The 22,693-nt window shown below is 44.7% G+C and overlaps 1 protein-coding gene across 5 annotated transcripts in view; it reads left to right on the top strand.

Moving 5' to 3' along the window:
* Nucleotides 1-22,693, top strand: part of ADK (adenosine kinase) — a 647,508-nt gene that overhangs the window by 70,040 nt on the left and 554,775 nt on the right. The window contains exon 1 of one of the 5 annotated variants that reach the window (XM_078642742.1): nucleotides 8,768-8,907. The exons of 2 other annotated variants lie outside the window; for them this stretch is intronic. In XM_078642742.1, the coding sequence (XP_078498868.1) occupies nucleotides 8,894-8,907 (14 nt within the window). In that variant the 5' untranslated portion in view covers nucleotides 8,768-8,893. Of the gene's footprint in view, nucleotides 1-8,767; nucleotides 8,908-16,363; nucleotides 16,555-22,693 lie in introns of those variants that run through there. 2 more of the 5 variants (XM_078642743.1, XM_078642744.1) reach the window with 2 other exon arrangements.

Below are 22,693 nucleotides of genomic sequence, written 5' to 3'. Positions count from 1 at the left end.
GATGCCTGGCTAGAGGAGAAGCCTCCTGATACCATTGCAAAAATGAGTTTTGAGACTCTGACTCCAGCTGACCCCCAAGACTACAACGAGTCTCTCCACAGCCAATGGCTCTAGCCCCTTCACTCCTCTGAGGAACAGTTCGAGAAATGGATCTGCTGGGGGACCCTGGGTGGTTTCATGGACTCACTATGGGCTAACTCCTGACTCCACTGCTGACCCACAGACTGCCAGGAGGTTATGGGGCCTGAGAAATACTGCAGCGAGTGTGTTGTTTTTGCTAGCTGTGGTGCTATGAAAGACTTCACCCCAAGCCCCTGACAAGCAGAAGAGAGCCTCATGAGCCGACGCAGAGGACCGGTGTGGCACAGAGAGCTAGAAAATCCAACTCTCTGATAAAAGTGTTGTTTAGGAGCTTCAAGATTCGTGAGTGCTAGGGCTTTCCACCAGGAGCAAAAACGAACCCAAGCTTGTCAGAATCGGCCCTACGGGGCCAGACATATTGCCATTTAAAGCTTGCCCACACCGGGGTGAAACGGATAACCCAGCACATTGCGGTATGCAGCCAATCTTCAAACCTTCCCCCAAGGAGTGCCCAGCCCCGGTGTAGTGGGGGGAAGAATTGCCACAACCCTTGCCATTTATTTGACCAAGGAAGAGAGGTGTGTGTGTGTCCCCATTCCCACCACACTCACTACCTGCCCTGGGACCCCATCCCCAGGGGCACAAGAAACTAGGAGGACCTGCCCTTCCTCGTTCCTGTTGCTTATCTCACATGCCCTCCCTTTTTTCATTGTTGTCCATGTTGCTGCTTTCCCCACCAGCCCTCCCTTTTTAGGTCTCGCCTAACGATGCAGCGCTATGCACCGCACGCAACGCGAGACTTATTGTTGCTGTGTAGGCTGTGAAGTGGGACAGTAGATGTGCACGAGCTTAAAAACCCATTGCAGACAATGGGTGTGAACGCGCGCTTGAGCAGACATGGGCAGTGAGCGCGCGTCTCTTTTCTCTCGCTCTGCCTCGCGCTCTGCCTCGTGGTGTGCTTTGCGCTCCACGATGCTTTCGGTTTCATGTTCTGCTCCTAAGAAAGTTCAGCCAGTTTTGTTGGCTCGTGGATCCGGGTCTTATGGTGCTGAAGGGGACTTTTCAGAGTCGCACTCTCCTCTCTTGGAATACCGGCACCTGCCTACTCCGGCTCCAAACCGCTAATCCCAGGGCACGTCCTCAATGGTCAAGAGAAAACGAAAGCCTCGAGCGCCCCATGGACGCGGAAGTGGTGCGTGCAGCTCTGAGGTGAAAGACTCAGCTGAAAGACTGCAGCGTGATCAGTGCGGAGCGGGTCACAGGTGAAGCGGGACCGGGTGCTGTGAGGGACAGGGTTATGGCGCAGTTTGCCAACTTCCTAAGGAACAGCTTCAGGCGCTGATCCAGTGCGGGCAGAGGTGAGTGCGTACGGCAGGTGCCGGGGTGGGACGAACTGGGACACGGAGGATTTCAGCTGCCGCTGGCCCCTAAAGTAAACATTGTCCCTTAGTTCTTTGATATCTGTGTTGTCCCTTAACCATTGTAACTGGAGTGTAGATGTCGCGCTAAGCTTTTATAACGCAATAGCAGTTATACAGCGCCTTTCCTTCCGATGTAAAGCCAAAACCACTCTTGTGTTGTTCTGTGTCCTTTGCCAAGTTTGCCAACTCTGAGCGCTTCTATTGGAATGTGCCCAGCTTCTCAACTATGATAGTATGTGCTGTCCACTTAAGATGTGTGCTCTTTTATCATGTTATGTGCTTCTCCACTCGGTTGTGTTATCAAATGACTCGGTGTCACCGGGATACAACCTTTCATGTCCCCGGAGTGCACTTGTTCTGTAAATGTCTGTGTTGTTGTTTGCCCCCAGGCCCTCCCACTCTCCATTGTCCTTCAGCTTGATTCCCCCCCCCACTCTGCTGTCCGTGTACAGGCACCCAGCCCCGCCCTCCTACTACCCATTGATGTGTAGCCTTATACTCACCTTCACAATAAACAACAAAAAAGCTATGATGTGGTCAGCGCTGGCCCCGGCATAACGTTTTAAAAATGTTTTTTTTACTTTGATCCATACTACTGTTTAACATGGCTAAAATACACTGTGAGAACCAGTAGCTCTCTTTTAGTTGACACCTATTGGCTTAGCCAATACTTGTATAATATTAGGGGGATTAACTGACCCTGCGTGGTTATAGAGATGTCCGTGTAATTCTTTGAGTGATTTTAGGAAGATTTTGGATATTCCTATTAGCTATTTGGCTATTTTTGGCACTAATGTTATTTGAGGTATTTTATGGCTGTTTTGGCAGACGTTTGTGGTGATATCTGATACTGTTACGAACAGGTGGAGCACTTTCTGGTTGCTTTTGGCATTTTTCCTTGCTTCCATGGATATGTAGGGCTGTATTGATATTCTGTGTAATTGTGAGGCTTTTAGAGGTCTTTTATGTATATTTGTTGGTCTGGAAATATGTGTTTTTTTTTCTCTGAAGTACTTGTGTTTTGGCATGATTTTATGTATTTTTATAATGTATGAGGACATCTTATGAATTGGGGTATTTTTAATATTTGGGTTATTTCTAGTTTTAGGGTGACATTAAAAGTGGCTTTGTGTTGTTCTAGTCAATATCTATGGGGTGATTATCTCATCAAGGATGTGTCTGGGTGATTAGTGGACTATATCAGATAGGTTTTTTTGCTAACCAGTGTGATTTCATGGATTGTTGGGCTAACTGTTATAACACCAACATTTTCTCTGCTAACTTTTCAGAGAAAATTTAATCAATTTCGTGACAAATAAAAGTTTAGAAGTAGGTGAGGGAGCAGATGAAACCCGTTAAACTCGCCATCTCATGGAACAAGTAGCAGCTGGTCAGTCTAATAATATTTTTAAGTTTCTTGCACAGTTGTAATTGTGTTGATCAAGAAACTGCGATCTTTGAAGTTTTTTACTTCCTAGCGCCTGTCTTTGGAACCTTTTTTTTTTCACAACCGTGTTTATTAGACGTTTAAGCAGATCATATGTACAGTTCTCCATAATCAGGAGGACACTGTCAGTGGTCAACATACAGCAGAATGCATGAATAGCCTAAACGTTCAACTGGCCCCCCTCCCGCACCCCTACCCCCGGTCAACAGTCTTTGGAACCTTTTTGACGTTCATGGCCTTAACCCGCACAGCAGAATGTGTTGTAGATGCACTGAATATTTGGGGTGATTGTAGTGACATTTGTTAAGTTTAGAGGGAGATTTGAAAACGATAGGATGCTATTTTTGTATACATATCGAAGATAATGTTTATGGTGGAAAACGTTATGCTTGGGGTATATATATATGTATGTATGTATATGTGTGTGTGTGTGCGCTGCTCTCACCATGCGAGGGCCTTTTGGAATCAATACGGATTCCAAGCGTGCACGCGGTGGGACAGAAGATGTGCACGCGGGGACTGGATGCTTTACTAGCAGTTTAACACTCTGGGGACTTTTTTTTGGCTTGGTGGCGTGGCTCCTGACGGCGGACTCTGCATAAAACTTACGTTATTCGGCTTCAAAGGTAAGCTTTTGATTATATCTTGTTTATTTCAGCTCACCTTCTCCGTCGCTATGGTGAATACGTGCCGTCACTTTAAGAGCACTGCCTTTGTAAAACTCTCGTCCGTCCTTCCTAGTACCTGACCGTGGCTGACCCGGAAGCACATGGACCATGCTTCCGGATGTAGTGGAACAGGAAAATATGGCGGCTCCCAAGATCACCCCAAAGGATGCACAGGTGTGAATGGAGCCCCAAAGAATACTTTAGTCATAAGTTGGGGTTGCGCAGCGAAAGTGTTTGCTGTAGCTGATCTTACCAAGAAGCGGTGAGATCTCATGCTACTTCAACCCCGTCTCTTGGGGAATCCTCCAGCGATTCCCCACGCTTCGTTTTTGTACTCTATTACTTTCTTTCTTTGCATGGATTCGGTCTAAAGTTGTTTTCGCTTTTCTGGAGTTTTGACTGATTAAAATATATGTCGTGCTCCCGTACACATAAGCATAGCGATACAGTACAGGAAAGGTGGGGGGCATTAGTCCTAACCACAGTAAGGTGTATTTTGTCAAAATGTTCTTGTTAGAATCATTCTTGTTTTTTAGGGGAAGGGGGGGGGTTTATAGTGCAGGACTGAGGAAGTCAAGGCTCGGCCGAGAGGAGGAATGCACGTTTGAAGAGTCCCCGGCGTTTGAAGTGCTTTTCCATACAAGAAAGCGGCAGTGACAAGGCAGGGCACAGCTACATTCCGGAGAGGCGCGGATTTCCAGCCCACAGGTTATCCGTGTGGGCTCTGGGGGCATTGTCTTCTCCCTGTTTCGCCCAGGGCTCTCCCGGTTTAGCCGTGTGGTTGCTGGCAACGGGCAGTGGGTGTTCCTTCCTCCCTCCCTCCTAGCGGCGGGGGAGGAGTGCGCAGGACTCCGGGATTGTTTAAGCTCACCCTGGCATTCCCTTCCGCGGCTGTGGGGAGATCGCACAGGACCAGCCCCTAGCGCCCTACCTCATGGACGTGCACACCGGCAGCATGTCCGGCATGATCTGTATCGTTATCAAGGGCCTGAAACCCTGGGACTTCAGGCTCGCCGGTGGGAAGGACTTTGACCAGCCTCTCACCTCTCCAGGGTAAGTGCTCAGTACACCAGTTTTCCAGGGCGCACTTGCTCTGCTCCCGGCATCCATTCTTATCGCTGCTTTGCAGCCAGGCCCTCCTTTTATTTCCGACTTCAGAAAACATAGGCAGCGTTCACTTCTCAAGGCAAGGCTTCTGCCGTCGGGCGCTTCAAAATATTCAAACTACCCGCCTAAAGTGTGCGAGCGAGGGGGATGCCAAAACGAGCAGGAATACCACAACGAGCAGGAATACCACCTCCTGCCACCTCTCTAGGAGCTCGTTGCTGAGGTCCAACTGTTGGGTCCTGCTCCTTAGGTGCCCTGGCTGGAAATGCTGCTTGGGAGTGGTCAGTCGCCGCACCTATCTGCCCTGCTCTAGTTAGCTGGTGTTTACTGAAAACAGGAGGCTTTCCCACACCTTTGACTCCCAAACGCGTCCCCAGGAGTACCAGCTGAACAGGAGTGTAGACCCCGTGACTCCAGCATGGCAGCCTGCTCTTTAATTTAAAATCTAAAAGTCTCTTGTCATTGACTGGTTTGTGTGCGATTCATGGTGTGTAGGGTGCTTTTGTTTAGTCATGTTAGTTATCTTACAGAAAAAGCTAAAGTCCTTTAAATAAACCGCGTAGCGTAGGATCTGTATAGACCTATGCACACCCTGTTTTTCTCTTATAAAGGCAATACTTCAGTCAGAGGTTTGAGATTTTGGATGATTGGCACACTTTTTTTTTCTTCTATGGGAAAGAAGACCAATAATCAAGTGGTGAGTTTAATACTAGCAGGTGTATAGCTTACAGTACCGGAGTGTTTGCTTTTTTTTTACTTATCAGTATCATCTATCCCAGAGAATCAATACTGCTGAGTTTGTTCTTTGTTTAAACCTTCCGATGATGAAATTATGAGGCCATTCTGACACCCAGAGAGAGACTGTCTGCAAATGGATAAACCGCGATTTGTACTTCGGCAGCTGTTTTTTCCTTACAAACAAGCTTTATTTGATTATGTAGGTTTATTCAAAGCGATATAACGGTGGACATTATCACATTAAACCAAAGCAGGTGTAAGCATTCATATAGTATTCTTTAGAAGTAACTATTGTTTTGTTGGAATTCTAAATGATGCGCCTCAACCGTTGTAATATTTTTGCACATGTACAATTTGAGACACAGTAATACATGCTAATCATTATAACCATTTTGAAAACTGGGATGGTAACTGGAAGGGGGGGTGGAAGGGACAACTACTAACCGGGGGAGGGAGAATCAAGGGCATGGAAAGGGTAATCGGATAAAGTGCCTAGAAAGTGGAGTGGCAGTAACTAATGGCTTGATGTGTGAAGATTTGACTGATAACTAGTGAGGATCAGTGTTTCAAGAGTGTCGGTGGGAACAGTGTGAAATCGTCAGCAATCCTTTTCAGATGCTCAAGAAGGGAGTCCTAAGTTGCTGCTAAAGCGTGTTCATGGAGGTTTTCTCCTCAATACAGAACTCCCCACATGTGGCCCATTTTGAGAGACTTTGGAACCAGGATGTGGTGAAAGAGGTAAACTCTGACTTCCATTGTAGAGTTATCGCTCATTTTGCCAGAAAGAGCACAAAATTGTCTAAACTGGACCCAGACCGGTCTTCCTTGGACCTCTTGTACATGCCTAGAGCTATGGACGGCCAATCTAAGGGGGTAGGTTTGCATATGATGGATGTAAGCAGGTTTTGTTATGTCAGTCTAGAAGAGGTTGTGGAGGGGGCAGCTCCATAGCATACACATGAGGCCAACATTTTTGGTTGAACATTGGTTGCCTAACGAGCGCAGTTAGGTAGGCTATGTGGAGTACAAAGTATTGTATTAATTTAAATTTGGAATTTCTAAATATAAGCTGGGAGACCTCTAAAGTGAGAGACCATTCCTTATCATGAAGAACTCTAGCTGCCTCATCCTTCCACCTCGCTCAAAGGAGACCTAGCATAGAGATGTCAAGGGGAGAAAAGTTCTATAGAACCAGGAGATGTACCATGAGTTCTAGACCCATAATATATAACATTTGAATGAATGAGTGAGGTTCACGGATGGAATCTGAGATGTGCCAAAGCCGCTGCAGGGCGCGATGGAGAGTATTGCAGAGTAAGAATTGGCCGAGACAGAGTTTGTGTCTATGTGCTTTGTAAAGGGGAGCAAGTGTTCCTCACCAAATAGGTCATCCACTCTCAGGAGGTTAGACTTGTGCCAGTGAGTAAGAGGGGTCATGTAGGTGTAGGGAGACCCAGCAAAGAAATTGACGGTGCATATGGGGTGAGTTTCTTAGTCGGGTGCAAAGCATGCAAGTAACAGTACAGCGCAGTCTGAGAAGACGAGGCTGGAAATAGGATCGCCGGGGATCCAAGAGTAATCATATATGTTCAGGTTTTTGTATTTCAGCAGTGCTGAACAAGTAGATGTCTCTTCAAGGGAGAGGTCTGAAAGCCACCCCTTCAACCATTAAACTTGGGCTCGAGACAGTAGAATTTTAGATGTGGAGCACAAAAACCACCCTCATTGGTTAGATGACAACATTTTGCAAGAGCCACCTTCTGTCTACCCGCACTCAGATCAGTTTGCCAATGAATTAATTAATGTTCCTAAAAAAGAAGGGGGGAAGGCTAGCGGAAGATTGGAAACTTAATAAAGCGGTTTGGTAAGGACCTCTATTTTCAACAGAGGCATGCGTCCAATGGACACTAGAGGAAGAGTTTTCCAAAATTCAGTCTGATAAAAGAAGGATGACACTGCCCTAGACAAGTTAATCTCTAGGAGGTCCTGATCGGAGTGGTATAGACAAGTTAATCTCTAGAATGTCCTGATCAGAGTGGTATACACTAAATACCCAGATAGCTAAATGTTGTGCTCTCCCAGCGTAATGGGTCGCCGTCTAGGTCATGATGAGTGAATGGAATATTGGGAATGTGCATGATTTGGGCTAGTTAACTCAAACAATAGACCCTGCAGCAAAGTGCACAAGCAATTGCGGTATATCAGGAGCACGGCAATCGTCTAAATAAAGGAGGAGGTTATCAGCATATAGTAGTACTGATTGAACTCTATCCGGGAGTTGGATTCTCCAAGACAAGCTCGATGCTCAGAATTTGGCCACCTGTGCCTCCATCACAAGGGTAACTAGCATTTCAATGCAATTGGTCTCGCATTTACGCGAGTTTAAGCTATTTGCATTGTAAATAACAATGCCTTTTATTTATGCTTTAAAAACGAAAATAAAAGGCTTTGTCATTTGCAATGTCAATAGCTCAAACTCGCGTAAATGCGAGACCTATTGCATTGCAAATGCTTGTTATTTATTGCTAACAACTTGTATTTTTATGTGGCGATTCACAAACACTGCCATTTCTGAGCGTTGCAAATTATAGGTAAATAACCATTTCAACAGAACTGAGTTTACTAGTTAGAGGAGGATGGAAAGCGGCGTTAGTTGTTTTGGAATTCGAAGTCTAAGTCCAGAGGTCGCAGAAGTGGGAGGAGGGAGTCTAATTCACTGAGCTATTTTGCTCTCGTTGTAACATAGATAATTGGTTTGAATAATTTGGCCATTTCAGGCTCGTCACTTTTTAATTTCTGGGGCATCTCTTAAGCATGCTTTGAAACCTAACTTGAAGGACAGCCTAACTGGAGCTCTGCTAGTTCGATTGGATTATTTAATCCAAGCGGTACAGTATAACGCTGTCGTCCAGCCTTATCTGCATAGGTAATTAAACAGTCTGATCAGATATGGCCGTAACATTTGTGTGTAGTCCGCTTTCGCTGTCTATAACCCGTATAGGCTGTCGTACACAGTACGCACGTGGTAACAGGACCGGTTCGACCGCGGCCACGTTCAAGTCAGGCGGAGTGTAACATTAAGAGCAAAGCGTCGACATGAGTGGCGCCGCCTTCACCGTCCAAACACAGAGACGCCCTGGTGCCTGGGCATGCCATGGCCTCCTATGTGACGTTGTCCTGCGCTTGCTTATAGTATTTTTAGAGGATCTCTTGAGACCCGCCCTCAAGCCCGGGGCGCGTGTCTACGATCTGGCCACGCCCAATGTGCTGGGCAGCGCGCGTCGGTAGCCAATTGCCGTTCCCTGTGCAAAGAGGGGCGGGGCTGGAGCTGCTGTAAGTGGTTACATTGGAGGGGCTGCAGCTTCTGTCCCCACGCGCAGTAGAACGAGCAGCGCGAGCGTCTGTCTACCACTACACGGGCACTACTCAGCATGCTGCAACTCAGGTCAGACCCGGGCCGTGGGTTGGGCAGTGGATGTCCGAATCAAACCTGGGTGGGGGCAGTTTAGCTACATTGCAGGGATTGTTACTGCACGGACTCCGATTTCCATGTTACAGATAAGATCATATCAGGGCAAAGAGAAGGATGTAGTTCAAGGAGGAGGCACAAAAAAGGGCCAGCTCTGCATGACATGCAGCAGTTAGTGTCAGTCTGAGTGGTGGGACAGCGAATAGGAAGGGATTTGCAGTATGGGGAGCAGTGCTTCTGTTTAGTGCATTGAAGACTGAGCGTTCTACTCATGGGGTATTGGAGAAAGGCCAAGGGCCACAAGACATGAGTAGATCTCTGAGTCTACGCGGGGTACTTGAGGGCTGAGATGATGTAGCGTGAAGGTGTTAAGAGCCCAAGGATAACCACCACATACTGTCCATAGGTTCACTGTTTCAATCCCCGGACTTGAATTTGTCACACTGCATTGTGGGTGTTGTAGTGTTTGTTTGTTTCCATTGACCTATTTTACTCTAACGGAACTGATGGCAGCTGTTAGTGTGTTTAAAGATGAGGCCTGGAAACCTTGTGTGCGAGGATATGAAGTGAGGTGAAATGCCGAAATGAGCAAAATGCATGTCGTGTTGGATTCTCCGAGAACAAAATAGTGACCTTTGAAGTTGAGGAGGCAGCGCACCCCATTCCTCTCCCCGCGAAGCACGTGCTTCTTGTGACAGTTCAGTGTTATGTTTTACAAGCGCTGGAGCCCAGCCCATGTAGTGCGCAGGGAGGCACTTTCCAGGGGAGAAGCGTGGTCGGCGGCTTGCAGGACAGCTACACGGCTTTTGAAGGCGACTGTGCTGGGCAGGGATAAACTGGAGCCCTTGGTGTCCCCACGTGTCTGCCAGTGCTTCTAGGAAGGGGTGGGAGGGATTGTGTGCTCTGAACGCCCTCCCCCCCTTCCCTTGTAGAGCTTTGTGAATGGGGGTATTTTTAATGCCTTCTAGTTACCATAAGCCTTTTGTTGGAACATACTCTCTCTGCCCCCCCCCCCCCCGCCTCATTAAATCTTTTAGGCGCAAGCTGTCAACCTGCCGTTTGATGGGCTCCGTGCGCAGATCTCTTCCGCTACACCTGTTGTTGAAGGGGCTGGTGTGCACGTGTCACGGGGCCCCCTGAGTGTTATCAGACCCTCACAGAATGTCCGTGGGGGCCTCGCAGTAGCACGTGGGGGCTGCGTAGCGCTACAGTATGTGAAACCTTCTTTGTAGAGAAGTCTTTGAGGAGTTTTGGGGCTTGGAGGGGAGGGAGGTAACGCTTGTGCTGTCGAGTTTCGATATACAGTTTGTACTGGAAAACGTTCTTTTCGACAGCCCTTGTCTACCAGACACAGATCGTGCTAAGGCGCGCCGCTACATACGGAATACTTTATTTATTCTTCTAAATTTTTCCCCATATCTGGTATTTCACAGAGGTGTAAACTTGAGTGCCATTAAAAAAAAAACATCTCTCACAGGCCGGGCATTTCACTACGGGAACAGGAAAAAGTGCAGCTCTTTGGTTCTTTTAAAATGTGCGTCTCCAGGCGTGTTTTTAAAAAAAAAATGCAAGCAGAGGCTTATTGTCCTTTATTAGGGAGCAATATGCATAGCCACAGTGGGCTTTTTGAAGTTTTTGGGCGTTTGTCTTAAATTTCCAGGTCTAAAAATTTAGCGGTCATTTTACATTGTGTAAAGTCTAAATACGCTAGTGCCTAAACATTTGGCCTTTTAGAGGTCTGTTGGTGTATATATATTTTTTTGTTTTGTTTTTAAATAGCTCTTTATTACACAATTCCGCTAAACTTTCTGCAATGAAATGCAGATATCAATGTGAATTACAGCATTTGTTGTTGTCGGGGTAGTGGAACATCAAACATTCCCATCTTATTGTATTTCGGAGCAATAAACGTGGTCATAACAAACAACAGTACCCACATAACTTGCATCTCAGTATAATGGCAGTCCTTTGCCTCCAATAACTGGTCTAAGTACAGTTTGTAAAATTTCCTCTATTGCATGCCCCATTGATTTCCCAATATTGTATGTCATGCGTTTGGACCTTAATACAAGGGCCAGTTGATGGTTTGGTAATCCTATTGTCATTCATGGTGGCATTATTACTAACTTGGCCTGCAGTGCCAACAATAAGTCCCAGTCCGAAGTGGGTGTCCCTCCTCCCATCTTCGGGTGCATGCGTTCCAGAACAATGATTTCTGCTGTGCACCACTTTGAAGTCCCGAACCCATTTTGAGATCGGAGGGGCCACACCAGCCTTTCAGTTCATGGCTAAACTTCCTTTGCTTAAAAGTAGTGCCAAATCTAAAAATCTGTTTTTGTGCAGCCTTCACTGTTCCCGAAAAGCACCCCTCTATTGACAGAGGCAGTTATGCCTGTTGTTTCCGACAGAATATCCAGTAGTGTCCTCCAGTTGGTCCTTATGTGTACACCGTCCCAAACCGTATGAAAAACATTGATACCTGCTGCTTGACATGGCGGGTACAGCGGCTGATGCCAAGGGTAAATTTTAGCCAGTCGAGCTGGGGACAAGGATATACAGTGGAGATAGTTGAGTTGTGTTAATTTATAGTGGTGGTTTCTACTCCCTTTCTTGATGTATTCCAATATTCAGTCCCATTCTTTAACTGGAATCTTCCAATTTAACTTCTGCTCCCGTTTCTGTTTCAGTGTCGTCTGAGTATAAAAAGTAGGGGCCAATGCCCTGTGCATGTAGGTCACTGCTTTTGTTTATTTCATGCATCAGTAGGGTGGTTAATACCTCGTCCTTCATAGGTTCGCCTGCTCCCATACCCTGTGGCCTGTAGAGCTGCTCTGAGAGCACTGTATGTTAGGAACTGACCGTCTGGTAATCCCATTTTCTCTGAATGTGGCAAACATGAGCAACTCACCAACACTATACATACCCCCAATGTGGTAATGACCGCTTGTTTGCCAAACCTGTATTGGCGAGTTTCCTCTGCCAGTGCAGGCAACAACCATTACGTATGATATGGGGAGTAGGGATCCTCATACCCGCCATCCTCGTGTATCCGCTCCAGCATACCTGTATTTTCCAGCGGGCTTTTGTGCAGGCGAGTGTGGACCTAGTGATTTGGTATAGGGCGATCAGTAGATCACTGTCGCCCATTAGGTGCTTCATATATTGTCGTTCAAGGTCCGAGTCAACCGCTAGCTGTCCAGATGAGGTGTGCGGCCACATAATATTTCTGGGTTGGGTAAACCCAATCCACTTCTTTCTAAGAGTTATCGCCTTTTCCATGGAGAGTCGTCGCCTGTGCGTGCCCCATAGTATGTCAGAGGAGATGGATCCAAGTGTGCAGAAAAACGCTCAGAGTAGACTAAGGAGGATGTGGATTATTCCTTATTCGTATATTTTAAGAGCAACATTTCATGGAGAGCATCAAATTGGGGTTTTAATAGTCTCAATCTGCGGTACAAGAAATTTTTTAAAGGGACATAGAAATGAACAGAAACTTGATGTGTTCCAGTTTGAGTATTTCTGAGGCTTCTGATCTGCAAGTCCTTATTCGAACACAATGTGTATTGGTAGTCTTGATTTTTGGGCTCATATTTCTAGAGGTTTGGGGTTGTTTTCTTGGAGTTTCACCATGACCTGGCTATGTGCTTGGTGGTGGGACATTTTAAACATGTTCCTGGAACACATGCTTGTGAAAATAGTCCCAGGTAATGAAGGTTCGGCTTGAAATGTAAGCCCCAGAAAAACTGCCTTCTAACTTAGTGTGCCACATGTATGAAGATTACAGGGATATGAACGTAATGCAGTACTTGACTCCATCCATGTGCAGTTTTTCTTCATGAAACTTGTTCGAAGGCACCATAATAATGTGATTGCCTGCTGCACAGTTTTATTTTTTTTTCTTTGCCAACTGCATTGCCTGTGATTAGGTGCTTTAACGAGGTGCTTGAAGAACTTAGCTGCTCTGATACCGACATGTACTGCTAATAACAGTTTGTGAAATGACTGGCCCCTCAGTCCTGTTTCAAAGCTTTTTTCACTGTACAGTTTCAGTACCTACCAACCCCATGCATGTGTACGTCGCGTACATCCTGCAATATGCAGAAACTCTGCTTGCGTTCTCCGACGAAATGCAAAGTCTTGTGAAAGTGTTGTACGGTTTGTTTCTGTATAAAATGTTTTTTAAAGGGATTGTGAAATACTTAAACATTTACTCTGACATAATTGCGAGGAACTTTACTGTCCCACAGAGGCAATGTCACCGATGTGTTCCCCACCTGCAATGGTATCTAGATCCCTGTTGTCTTTATTTTTTTCTTTATTTTTTGGGGCGAACACTGATCATGCGTGTGCGCTGTGACATAGGCGTGTTTCATGGATTGCAGTCTTGTTGGACTGGTGGGAGGGTGGGGGGGTTAACCAGAAGGGCTTCCCTCCTAATTGCGAAAGGCTACTTCCTTTGCCGGAAGTTAAGGATTACAAGATGGGTGTGGCAGAATACTGTTTAGTGATCAGTAGAAGTTAACAGGCCTTTTTATCTGTCACCGGAGTGAGGCCTACAGTCTCACGCATGTAAAGTTCCCCTGCTCTGTTCTTAACTTACCCTTTGGCCTACATCAAGTTAGTATGTTGCACTGCAGCGTGTGTTGAAGGCATGTGCTGGGCCTTACAATGGCTCTCCTTCGGACCTGATTCTCTATTCTGGCTTTACATCAATATCTTATAAAGTATAATGAATTGAGGTAGTAAGGCTATTAGTCCACTCTGAGACTGTGTTTCACAAAACAGATTACTTTTTTCCGTATGTTGTCACTTTTGCATCTAATTGGGCTATGTAACCACTGCACTCTGAATCAATTGATGTTTTAACATTTTGTTTACAATTCTTTTAAACTTAGTATAATTATCTACAGCATATTGTTATGGTTTTATTTAACTAAAACAATAAAGAATATTTGTGGATTGCTGCATTTATGTGAGCTTGGTGGGGGACACATTGGAGAAACTAGGCTCTTCAGTACACTACAGAAGGTGCTCTTTGATTCAGAGAGGTTACTGGAAAGGGCACATCTCAGGAAGGAGATGGGGCTGATAGAATTATAAAGAGTAGGGCCGGAGCCCTGGAGTAACCTTTTTGAGGCACATTATTGTGGCTAACATCCACAGTCACTGCCATGCCCTGCATTTGTGGGGGGGTCGTCAGATTTGGAGGCATTTCTGCTGTAAGAGACTTCTCTCTGAAGTAAGGTAAGGGCAGAGGAATGAGCACATCAAAAGGAAGCAGACCCTCAACACGAATTTCAAAGGCTCAGACCCTAAATCACTTTTAGTGTCTTTATATGAAGTATAACAAGTGGAGTTTTAGCCACCAAAATTGTCAACTGTCAAGCAGCCAGTTAGGCTGTGTGAGGAAGAGAAGCTCTGCAAGACTATTGGCTGTGACCAGGCTTGGTCCTGCCAGTCTCCCGGGTGGGGGAGAGAAATCCAAGAGCACTTGCCCCTGAAGCCTGCAGCAACAGTCTCTGCTTGCAGTGTGCCCTATGTGAATCAGAAGAGGGCTTAGAAGGTGCAAGTGGAGGCCTGTAGCGATTTGTGAGAAGGCAGATGTGGCACTAATCTGGCTGTTGCCTGCAGATTCAAGTCAGTGACCCCATATGCCGGATAGGCCTGCCGCAAAGTTACCCGTGGTTGCACCAGTCATGTCATCACCCATGTGCATAGTCAAATCATCGACCCCCCCCGTGCGCTAGAGGGGGCGCCTTGAGGATTAGTGCTGTGCTGATTGGGCGGTAACCTGTGTACGGAATGAAGTGGGCAACCCCGTATGCCAGAGGGGTGCTGCAATAAGGAGGTAAATACTGTTGTGCCGATTAAGAGGTCGCCCGTATTCGGAGTAAATCCAGTGACCCCCGCATGCTATAGAAGGGCAACCGGGGAGATAAGTACTGTTGCCTAGTGCCAGCCATTGGGAAGAGGAGAGGCCGCCCTTGTGACCCGTGTGGTCTTGAACCCCTGACTCAGGGGCGGAACAGAAGCAATCCAGCCCTCTCCCATCCCTCTCTACCTGTGAGAAGACTCAGAGCCTTTGCAGAGCTGCTAGTGCTACACACCAAAAGCAGTCAAGGTGAGAGTTGGGCATAAAGTGTACATTCAATATAGGAGGTGAGTAAGGTAGTCCAACCCAGATTGTTTGTTATAGGAAAAATTGGATAGGCAAGGCAGGGAATAGCAATAGAAATGGAAACCATGATGAGAGACAGAAGAGCCTAGTGTCAGAAGGACTTGCCTAACTCTCACCTTGGCTGCTATCACGATGTATGTACCACCATGTATAGCCCTGAGGAAGCCCGAGGCCAGATTGCCGTTGATATGGGGCGAAACACGTGTTGGCTATAGAATGTTCTCACTTGTCTACGAAACACGAGAGAAATACATTGGAATGAATTCCAAGGAATACTTAATTTCTTTTTACTTGCTCCGACACATTTTCAAGTACTCTAACAATAATGGGGAAGGGGGTTCCCATTGTCTTGAACGAGTAAACTTCCCAAGACCAGCTCTATTAACGTAGGTTCGCTGAGGCATCACACCCTTTAACTCCCCCCCCCCCCCCCCCCCCCCCCATCTGAACAGCAGCCATTGCAGTTCTCTGCAACGTCTGTGAATGAAACTCTCCTGGAGACTCTGATCATGCAATCCCTGTTGTTGCACAGTCGAAAAAATGTTGCTGTTGTGGTTAACTCCTTATTGTGTCCACAAAAGATGGGTGTGGCATCATCCAGTGTTCCCCAGTTTGTGCAACGTGTTTCTATAGCCACAGTGGGACCTCTGCTGTCTACAGGATCTCCTGTTCCCTTCTGTGTGCTCCTTTAATTTCTGGTGATTGGAAAGCATCATGTCAACCGAAGTTGGTTGATTGGTAAAGCTATTGCATTTTTACATAATAGAGGAAGGTGGCCTCTGATGTGAAAAGGCACTATTAGTGGAAAAAAAACTCTGAGTACTGGTTGAAGTTGTTCAAGTCTAAATTGATTAAAGTTACCTGCCATACACAAACAGATGCGCAATATTTCGTTTTTTTATTTTGGTCATTCTACTTGCTGCCTTCTTTTGGATTGTGGCAGAGCAACAACTGGCATCCGCCACTATAGGCCGATAGCTAGTATCCTTGGTTGACTAGGCAGATAGCTTTTATGCTTTTTTTTCTGGATGGGAGCCACCTGTGAAGAGCATACAAGGTCAATGTTAACTGCTTGTTTTTCTTAGACCTTGTGTTAGCCCAGTTTCCTGTTCATTCATGGCTTTTCAGTATACCATCTGTACTGTGCACTCCATACTTCTGTTGTCAGTTGGGTGAGCAGGATCTGTACTGTCACTTAGGCACAGAGTGAGTAGTAATCGCAATCTTTCTCTTCCTGTTACAAGAACAGATGAGTGGAAGCTGCCGTACTCTCTGATCTCAAGTAGAGAGGAGTGAAGGCTAACCTGTTCTCTGATGCAGGACGGAGACAAGTGGAGGCCGCCCTGCTGAGATGCTAGTAGAGATAGCTGGAGATAACACCCATGGATGCCAGCTAGAGATGGGTAGAAGTCCATCTATTCTCTGACGCCTAGTAAAAATGAATGGTAGGTACCCTACTGTCTGATGCCAAGCATAGATAAGTAGAAGGTATCCTAATGTCCGTCCAGTGTGATGTATTCCTATAGGTTCTGTATCGATCCCCCTATTCCTGACCCTATTCTGGTTAACAAGTTAACTAGTAGCAGCCATCCCATGATGCAGAAAACCCCCATGATGCAGAAACCGTTATCTGATTAAGCCACACTACGGCACAGGAACGTGTTATCTGATTAGGTCATAACGCTTGCCATCTAATTAGACAAGCGATATTCCTCCAGCCCCTGATAAGGCATACGGAGTTCTCAAAACAAATCAAACCTATGACAACCTGGGAAAAACCCTGCGGCCATTGTTTTGATTTCACCGAGAACTTCAGCAAAAGAATGTGCTAACGACCAAGTCGTATGACATCCTTATTGACGTATCTATGTCCATCCTTACGTCAATCTCGGCACCTTACAGGTATAAATATTACCGATATTGCCCTATGCAAACACACGCGGTGGTGACGAGATCGTAGCAGCCAGACTTGCCGAAGCCCAGAGCAGAGCAGACCCCGCTGGCGCAGCCCCGCCTTCCTGACGCGCTGAGAACGAGACGCTGCTTTCTCCTGCCGAGAAATCCAGCTCCGGCGCTTCCGGGTAGCCCTCGCAGGCAGCCTGGAATATCGAGACCAGAGACGAGAGATACCATCCCTCATTCATCCTAAATTCCAGGTACAGAACTGAATAACCCCTCGCAGAGAATTCTTGAGTCAGTCACTCGGCAAAACAAACTTAACTTAAACTGCTACTTTCTATTCCCGCCCACGTATTAGGCTTAGGTCAGGTACACCGGGGTAGGCGTAGTTAGAAACACCAGTTGAGTACGATTAGTCAAATGTATATGTATATATCTATTTTATCCATTTTAAACCTACATATGGCTTAGAAACCATATAAATGTTTTTACAGTATTATTTTATACTTCTGCTTTTATTGTATGCACTTTACTTAACCATATGTATTGCGATAATATCGATCCATTTCTCTTGTACGAGAAAAGAGACTGATCAATAAATAACATCTTTTATTGAACACGCCCGTCTCTTCCTTTTCTCTACAATCTGGTGAGACTAAGAATGCACGTACTGACTGAGTAAAATAAGTTGTCTTTTGTTTTCACACGACTCTAGAGATACACTCTTGATTAGGGGAGAGCAAAGTTGTCATGTTCTATGGTTGTCAGAAACTAAATCCCTTCTTGTCTATCCAGGGAGGTTCAACTCCTCCTTGCCTATTCGAGAAAGTTTCTAGTGAACTCTGAGCTAGCTGGCAAACCCAAAACTTTAAGTCTAATATCGACAATAGAAGACCTAGTTAACGTCTGGTCTAGGCCTATACTATTGAAGGTATTATTCCAATGCGCAGAGCCTATTGGGATAATAGGAACTACACTACACCAGTAGAGTTAAGGGAATCGATTCTGTTCACTAATGCAAGTTGAAATGATTGGATGTTCTTACTTTGATACTGTATTGAGATAAGTGGAAGCTATCCAGTTTCCTGATGCCATGTAGTAATGTCTGGATGGTATTTTGTTCTTTGATGCAATAGGGGCGAGTAGCACCCTTTTTACTCCCTGACGCAAGTAAAGATGAGGGACGCTTATTTTATTCTGTCAGTAGACCTGTTTGAGGTAACATGTTCTGATGCGGTTTACAGAAAAGTGGAAGCTGTCCTGTTTTGCGAGGCAACTGATATTAACAGAAGTTATTCTGCTCTCTGAAACCAAGCAGAGATTAGCTTCGACCTGACCATAATGTACATTTTGACAATTAGCTTGTTTTTGCTATTACCTCGACCAAGTAACTTTTCCACTATAAATGGAGCCCTAGCCAATATGACTGCCAAAGGCAAGCTGTGAAAATGGTATCTTAGACAATAGTATACATTTCAGTTGTTTTTTTTCTACAGAATATTTTTCAAGTTACATTTTCAACAGAATGTAACTGTTTTAGTCTACTAATGCAATAGGCAGTATGCCTTCTTTAGACTTTTGCTGGGTACTCCAAGAAACAGCTGTGTGACTTGGCTTTATACCAATGTCCAGTGTAACCACTTAAAGAGAAATCTGCTGCTACTGCTTCACGGGGACCCAGGAACTGTTAGTGGGAATAATTCCAGGTGGTCTGAGGGTATGCTCTACCCCTGAACCGAAAATTGATCCGTTAAGGAGGCTCCTTGCTCTAAAAACCTTAACAGTGTAACCATCTCTGCATCTAGGGTTCGGAGTATGCCAGGTGGATGACTTGGTTATGGCATACACAGGAGTGATTAAAGATAAATAGTTTGAAAAGCAGTTTAGCTACCTTACACTAGAATAACAATGTCTTTGTTGTTTCTATCTATCAAAATAAGTATGTTGAAACACAGTGGGAAAACAGGTTAAATTACCTTCCGGTTCTTCTTGTAGCTCTCTTCACTTAAAAAATGGAATGAGCGAGAGGTATTTCGCAATCATTTCTTGATCCTGCATTGCTCTTGAAAGTATTCATAGCCATGAGATGTATCTGGTTGTAACCCCTTTCATTTCAAATTTCCAATTCTTGATGCTGATTCTTTTGAGACCCTTTGCATCTATATAGGGTTGGGTAAGTGTTAGGTCCTTAATATTTATCAGAGAATTTAAATTATCATCAGTTGGAGGAGGTGGAATGGTCAAAGTTGTCATGCCTTGAAGATGGACCAAATGGAAGGAAGGCTACAGATGTACCCATATGTAGCATGGCTAGTATGTCTTGTGTGAATCTGTTCGGGTTTAGCCCCTGTGCAAGTCATGTAATAGGATATCATTACGTTTGCAGGAGTTTTGTGGGGTATCTGCTTTGTTTAGATAGTACAGGAGCGTCACCATTTGTTAGAGATCCGATCATAAAGGCTACTTGTCGCTGTATTGCTATAAGAAGTGAGCAGGCATATCTCGCTAAAGGATCATATAGCTTAGCTCCCTGTCCCCTCCTCCTCCAACCCTCCCACGTAAAAAAAATATATTTTCTTCCTCAGAGCTTTTATTTATATATATATATATATATATATATATATATATATATATATATATATATATATATATATATATATATATATATATATATATATCTATATATATATATATATATATCTATCCACGGATTCCTCTTCAACTCAGGAAAAAGGATGACAAGCCACACCACCAGGTACCGGAAAGTTTGTTTATTTAGGGCATAAACAGACGCGTTTCGAGCTCACGGGCTCTTGGTCACATGACCATCATTTCTTTCAACCTTGTTTATATAGTGAAAAATAATGAAAAGGAAAGAAAGTTTCCGCGTTTACAAACACCACACGGAAACTTTTGTAATGTGCAGTTTCTAAAAATTAATAGAACGTAAATAATACACATTTCCCAAACGTTTGGTATTAAATTATTACAAACACTCAGTGGGTTATAAACTCAGAAGACAAGCGAAAATAATCGTATAATGGTGTAGTACCCATATTGCCTTGTTTAAGAGGACAGGTTTAGAGAGGGAGAGAGAGCGTGAAGAGTTTAAGAAAAATATGATTGGTAAGTTTAAAGTTGGAATAACCAAAAGTAAGTAGGAGGAATTACAGGATATTGATTGATCTAATCAATTTACTTGGGTCTAGTGCCCCTTGTATAATGCCTCCATAATTGAGTATCCATCTTATGATTCAGTATATGTCAGTTGGTGGCTATAGCCTCTATCTATTCAAAAAAGGTGTGGTATTAAACTATTTCATAGTTGAAAATTTCCCAAAATATTCTATCCCGTGCTCATAGTCGTACTTAGATATTTCTCGTGTAGCAGTAGTGCTCATAACAGTATTCACTATCAGTGATTTGTCGCTTCTTATCAGGACGGAGTACATCACTATAGAGAAAGTAAGAAAATGGAAAATCATTAGTTCAATTATAAACATGACACATATAAATTATTAAGACTTGATAGCATTTATCACATCACTCTCCTCTCTCGAAATTAAAGCTGTCTAATTACCATAGTTCATCAAAATACATTGGAGTTTATTTGAGCCAAACATTATTAGAATCTAAATCATAATTTATAAAAGAATTTTTTGAGGTATATGTCATAGAAACGGGGTATCAATGAAGGGGGTTTGGGAAGCTCTCAGTTTGCTTAATTACAGGTGTACATACATCTCCTCGTCAATGTTCATCCCAAAAGGTATGATACATCCTGCTTGTAATATGAATTTGGACTCTGCGCTGCGCAATGCTGTTAGACGGTCCCCTCCTCTGATATGTTTGGGGATCGAATCAAGAGCGAAAAATTTCGCTTTGGATCAGTCTCCATCGTGGTATTGGTGGAAATGTTTGGCCGTACTATATGCAAAATCTTTATTCGTAATTGCACGCCAATGTTCCAAGATTCTCTTCTTCACAGGGAAAGTAGTTGAGCCGATGTACCATTTGCCACAAGGGCAGGTTACTACGTAGATGACATAGTCAGTGGTACATTGGATGTTTTTGGTGATTCTCAATTTTTTTAGGTCTCGCGCCTGCGATGCATATGGCGTAGCCATATGCATCGCGCAGGCGCGATACTATAGTTGCGGAGTCTGCTTCCCAGGAGACAGGAGATGTCACGCGCACGCTCTGGAAAGCGATCGGCGCCGGCCGCGCGCGCGCGTTCCCAATCTCCTGTCTCTCTGGGAAGCACACAAGCAAGCCCAGCAAGCCCCGCCAAGGCACCACGAGCACGTCCCACGTGGGCGCCTACCACGAGGACAACGGCAGCAGGGTAATGCTTTTTTATTTTTAACATTTTATTTTGTACTGGAATAAATGTCAGTATGGTTTTCTATTGGGCTACTGAGGTACAAAACATGTTCGCTGATGAGCTGGTTATCTCGATGGGCAGACCGAAAGGGTTCAAAAGCACCAACTCCTCTCCTATGCACGCGTGTTTTGAGCCTGATTTAAAGGGGCTCATGTCCAATTCTTACAGGCGGGGGAATTAGCTCATATGGTAGCCTTTTCACTTAGCATGCGAGAGATAGCAGGATCGATACCCGCATTCTTCAAAATACATTTTTGAACATTTCAAGTCAAATGATAGATTATTTGAATTCTCGTAGGTGTACAGTGGGGTGCGTGGCACAAGAGCGAACAAAATGAGGAAATACGCTCAAAAGCCTGAAATATTTGATGGCGCTGCAGCGAGAGAGAACTTTTCACAGCAGTTTAAGTCGAACTTTTTCAGCAATAGGATTTTACTTCTACAACCACGACCCTGCCTCTTCTATTCCCTTTCATAGTTCACACTCCATTCGCAAAACGAACTGAAACCAATTCCAAAATGAAAGGAGAAGAGCGCTGGTGAAAATCGGTGCTAATTCTCGTCAACTGGAGCCTGCAGCACACTCTGTGTGCCACGTGCTAAGGCAGAAGCCTTGTTTTTGGGAGTGTACTGCCCTCAAGATCTGTCGTATACATTTGTATGTCTTTCTTCTGGGATGGGCACATACATATTTTGACTCCCCCCCCCCCCCCTCTCCTTTTTAAAAGATTAACCCAAAAACGTGATAGAAATTATGTGAATATGAAAAAAAGACTATACTACTTTTTTCACAGATTTGTTAAAAATTATTCTCACCAAAACATGAGTTACAATTAGGCAATATGAAGCGGGCTGTTTGAAGGTTTGCCACCTGGAGGGAACTTTACCCCTCCAGTCCTAGTCCTAGTCCAAGTTAGGAAAACGTTTAAAAAAAGCATTTACAATACAATAGATCTTGCATTACGAGAGTTTAAGCTATTGGCATTGTAAATGACAATACCTTTCATTTATGTTTTAAAAACGAAAACAAAAATAAAAGGCATTGTCATTTGCAATGTCAATGGCTCAAACTTGCGTAAATGCGAGACCTATTGCATTGCAAATGCTTGTCTTTATTCTTTTGAGTTCAACTTCCCTAACATTGGTACTGTGGCTACAGGCCTTACATTTTCCACACTTGAAAAATCCACCCTTTGCTGCCAGCTATATTTTTTTCTTGTCTAAGTGACTTTGCACTATAAGGTCTTTGCTGGATCTGCCTTTTCTGTATGTTATGGAGGGGTGTGGGTCTAATCTTTCTT

Source organism: Lissotriton helveticus, chromosome 5_1 (assembly GCF_964261635.1).
Source record: "Lissotriton helveticus chromosome 5_1, aLisHel1.1, whole genome shotgun sequence".
NCBI lineage: Eukaryota > Metazoa > Chordata > Amphibia > Caudata > Salamandridae > Lissotriton > Lissotriton helveticus.
Note: the sequence above shows the minus strand (reverse complement) of the source record. Positions and strands in the feature narration are given on the sequence as shown.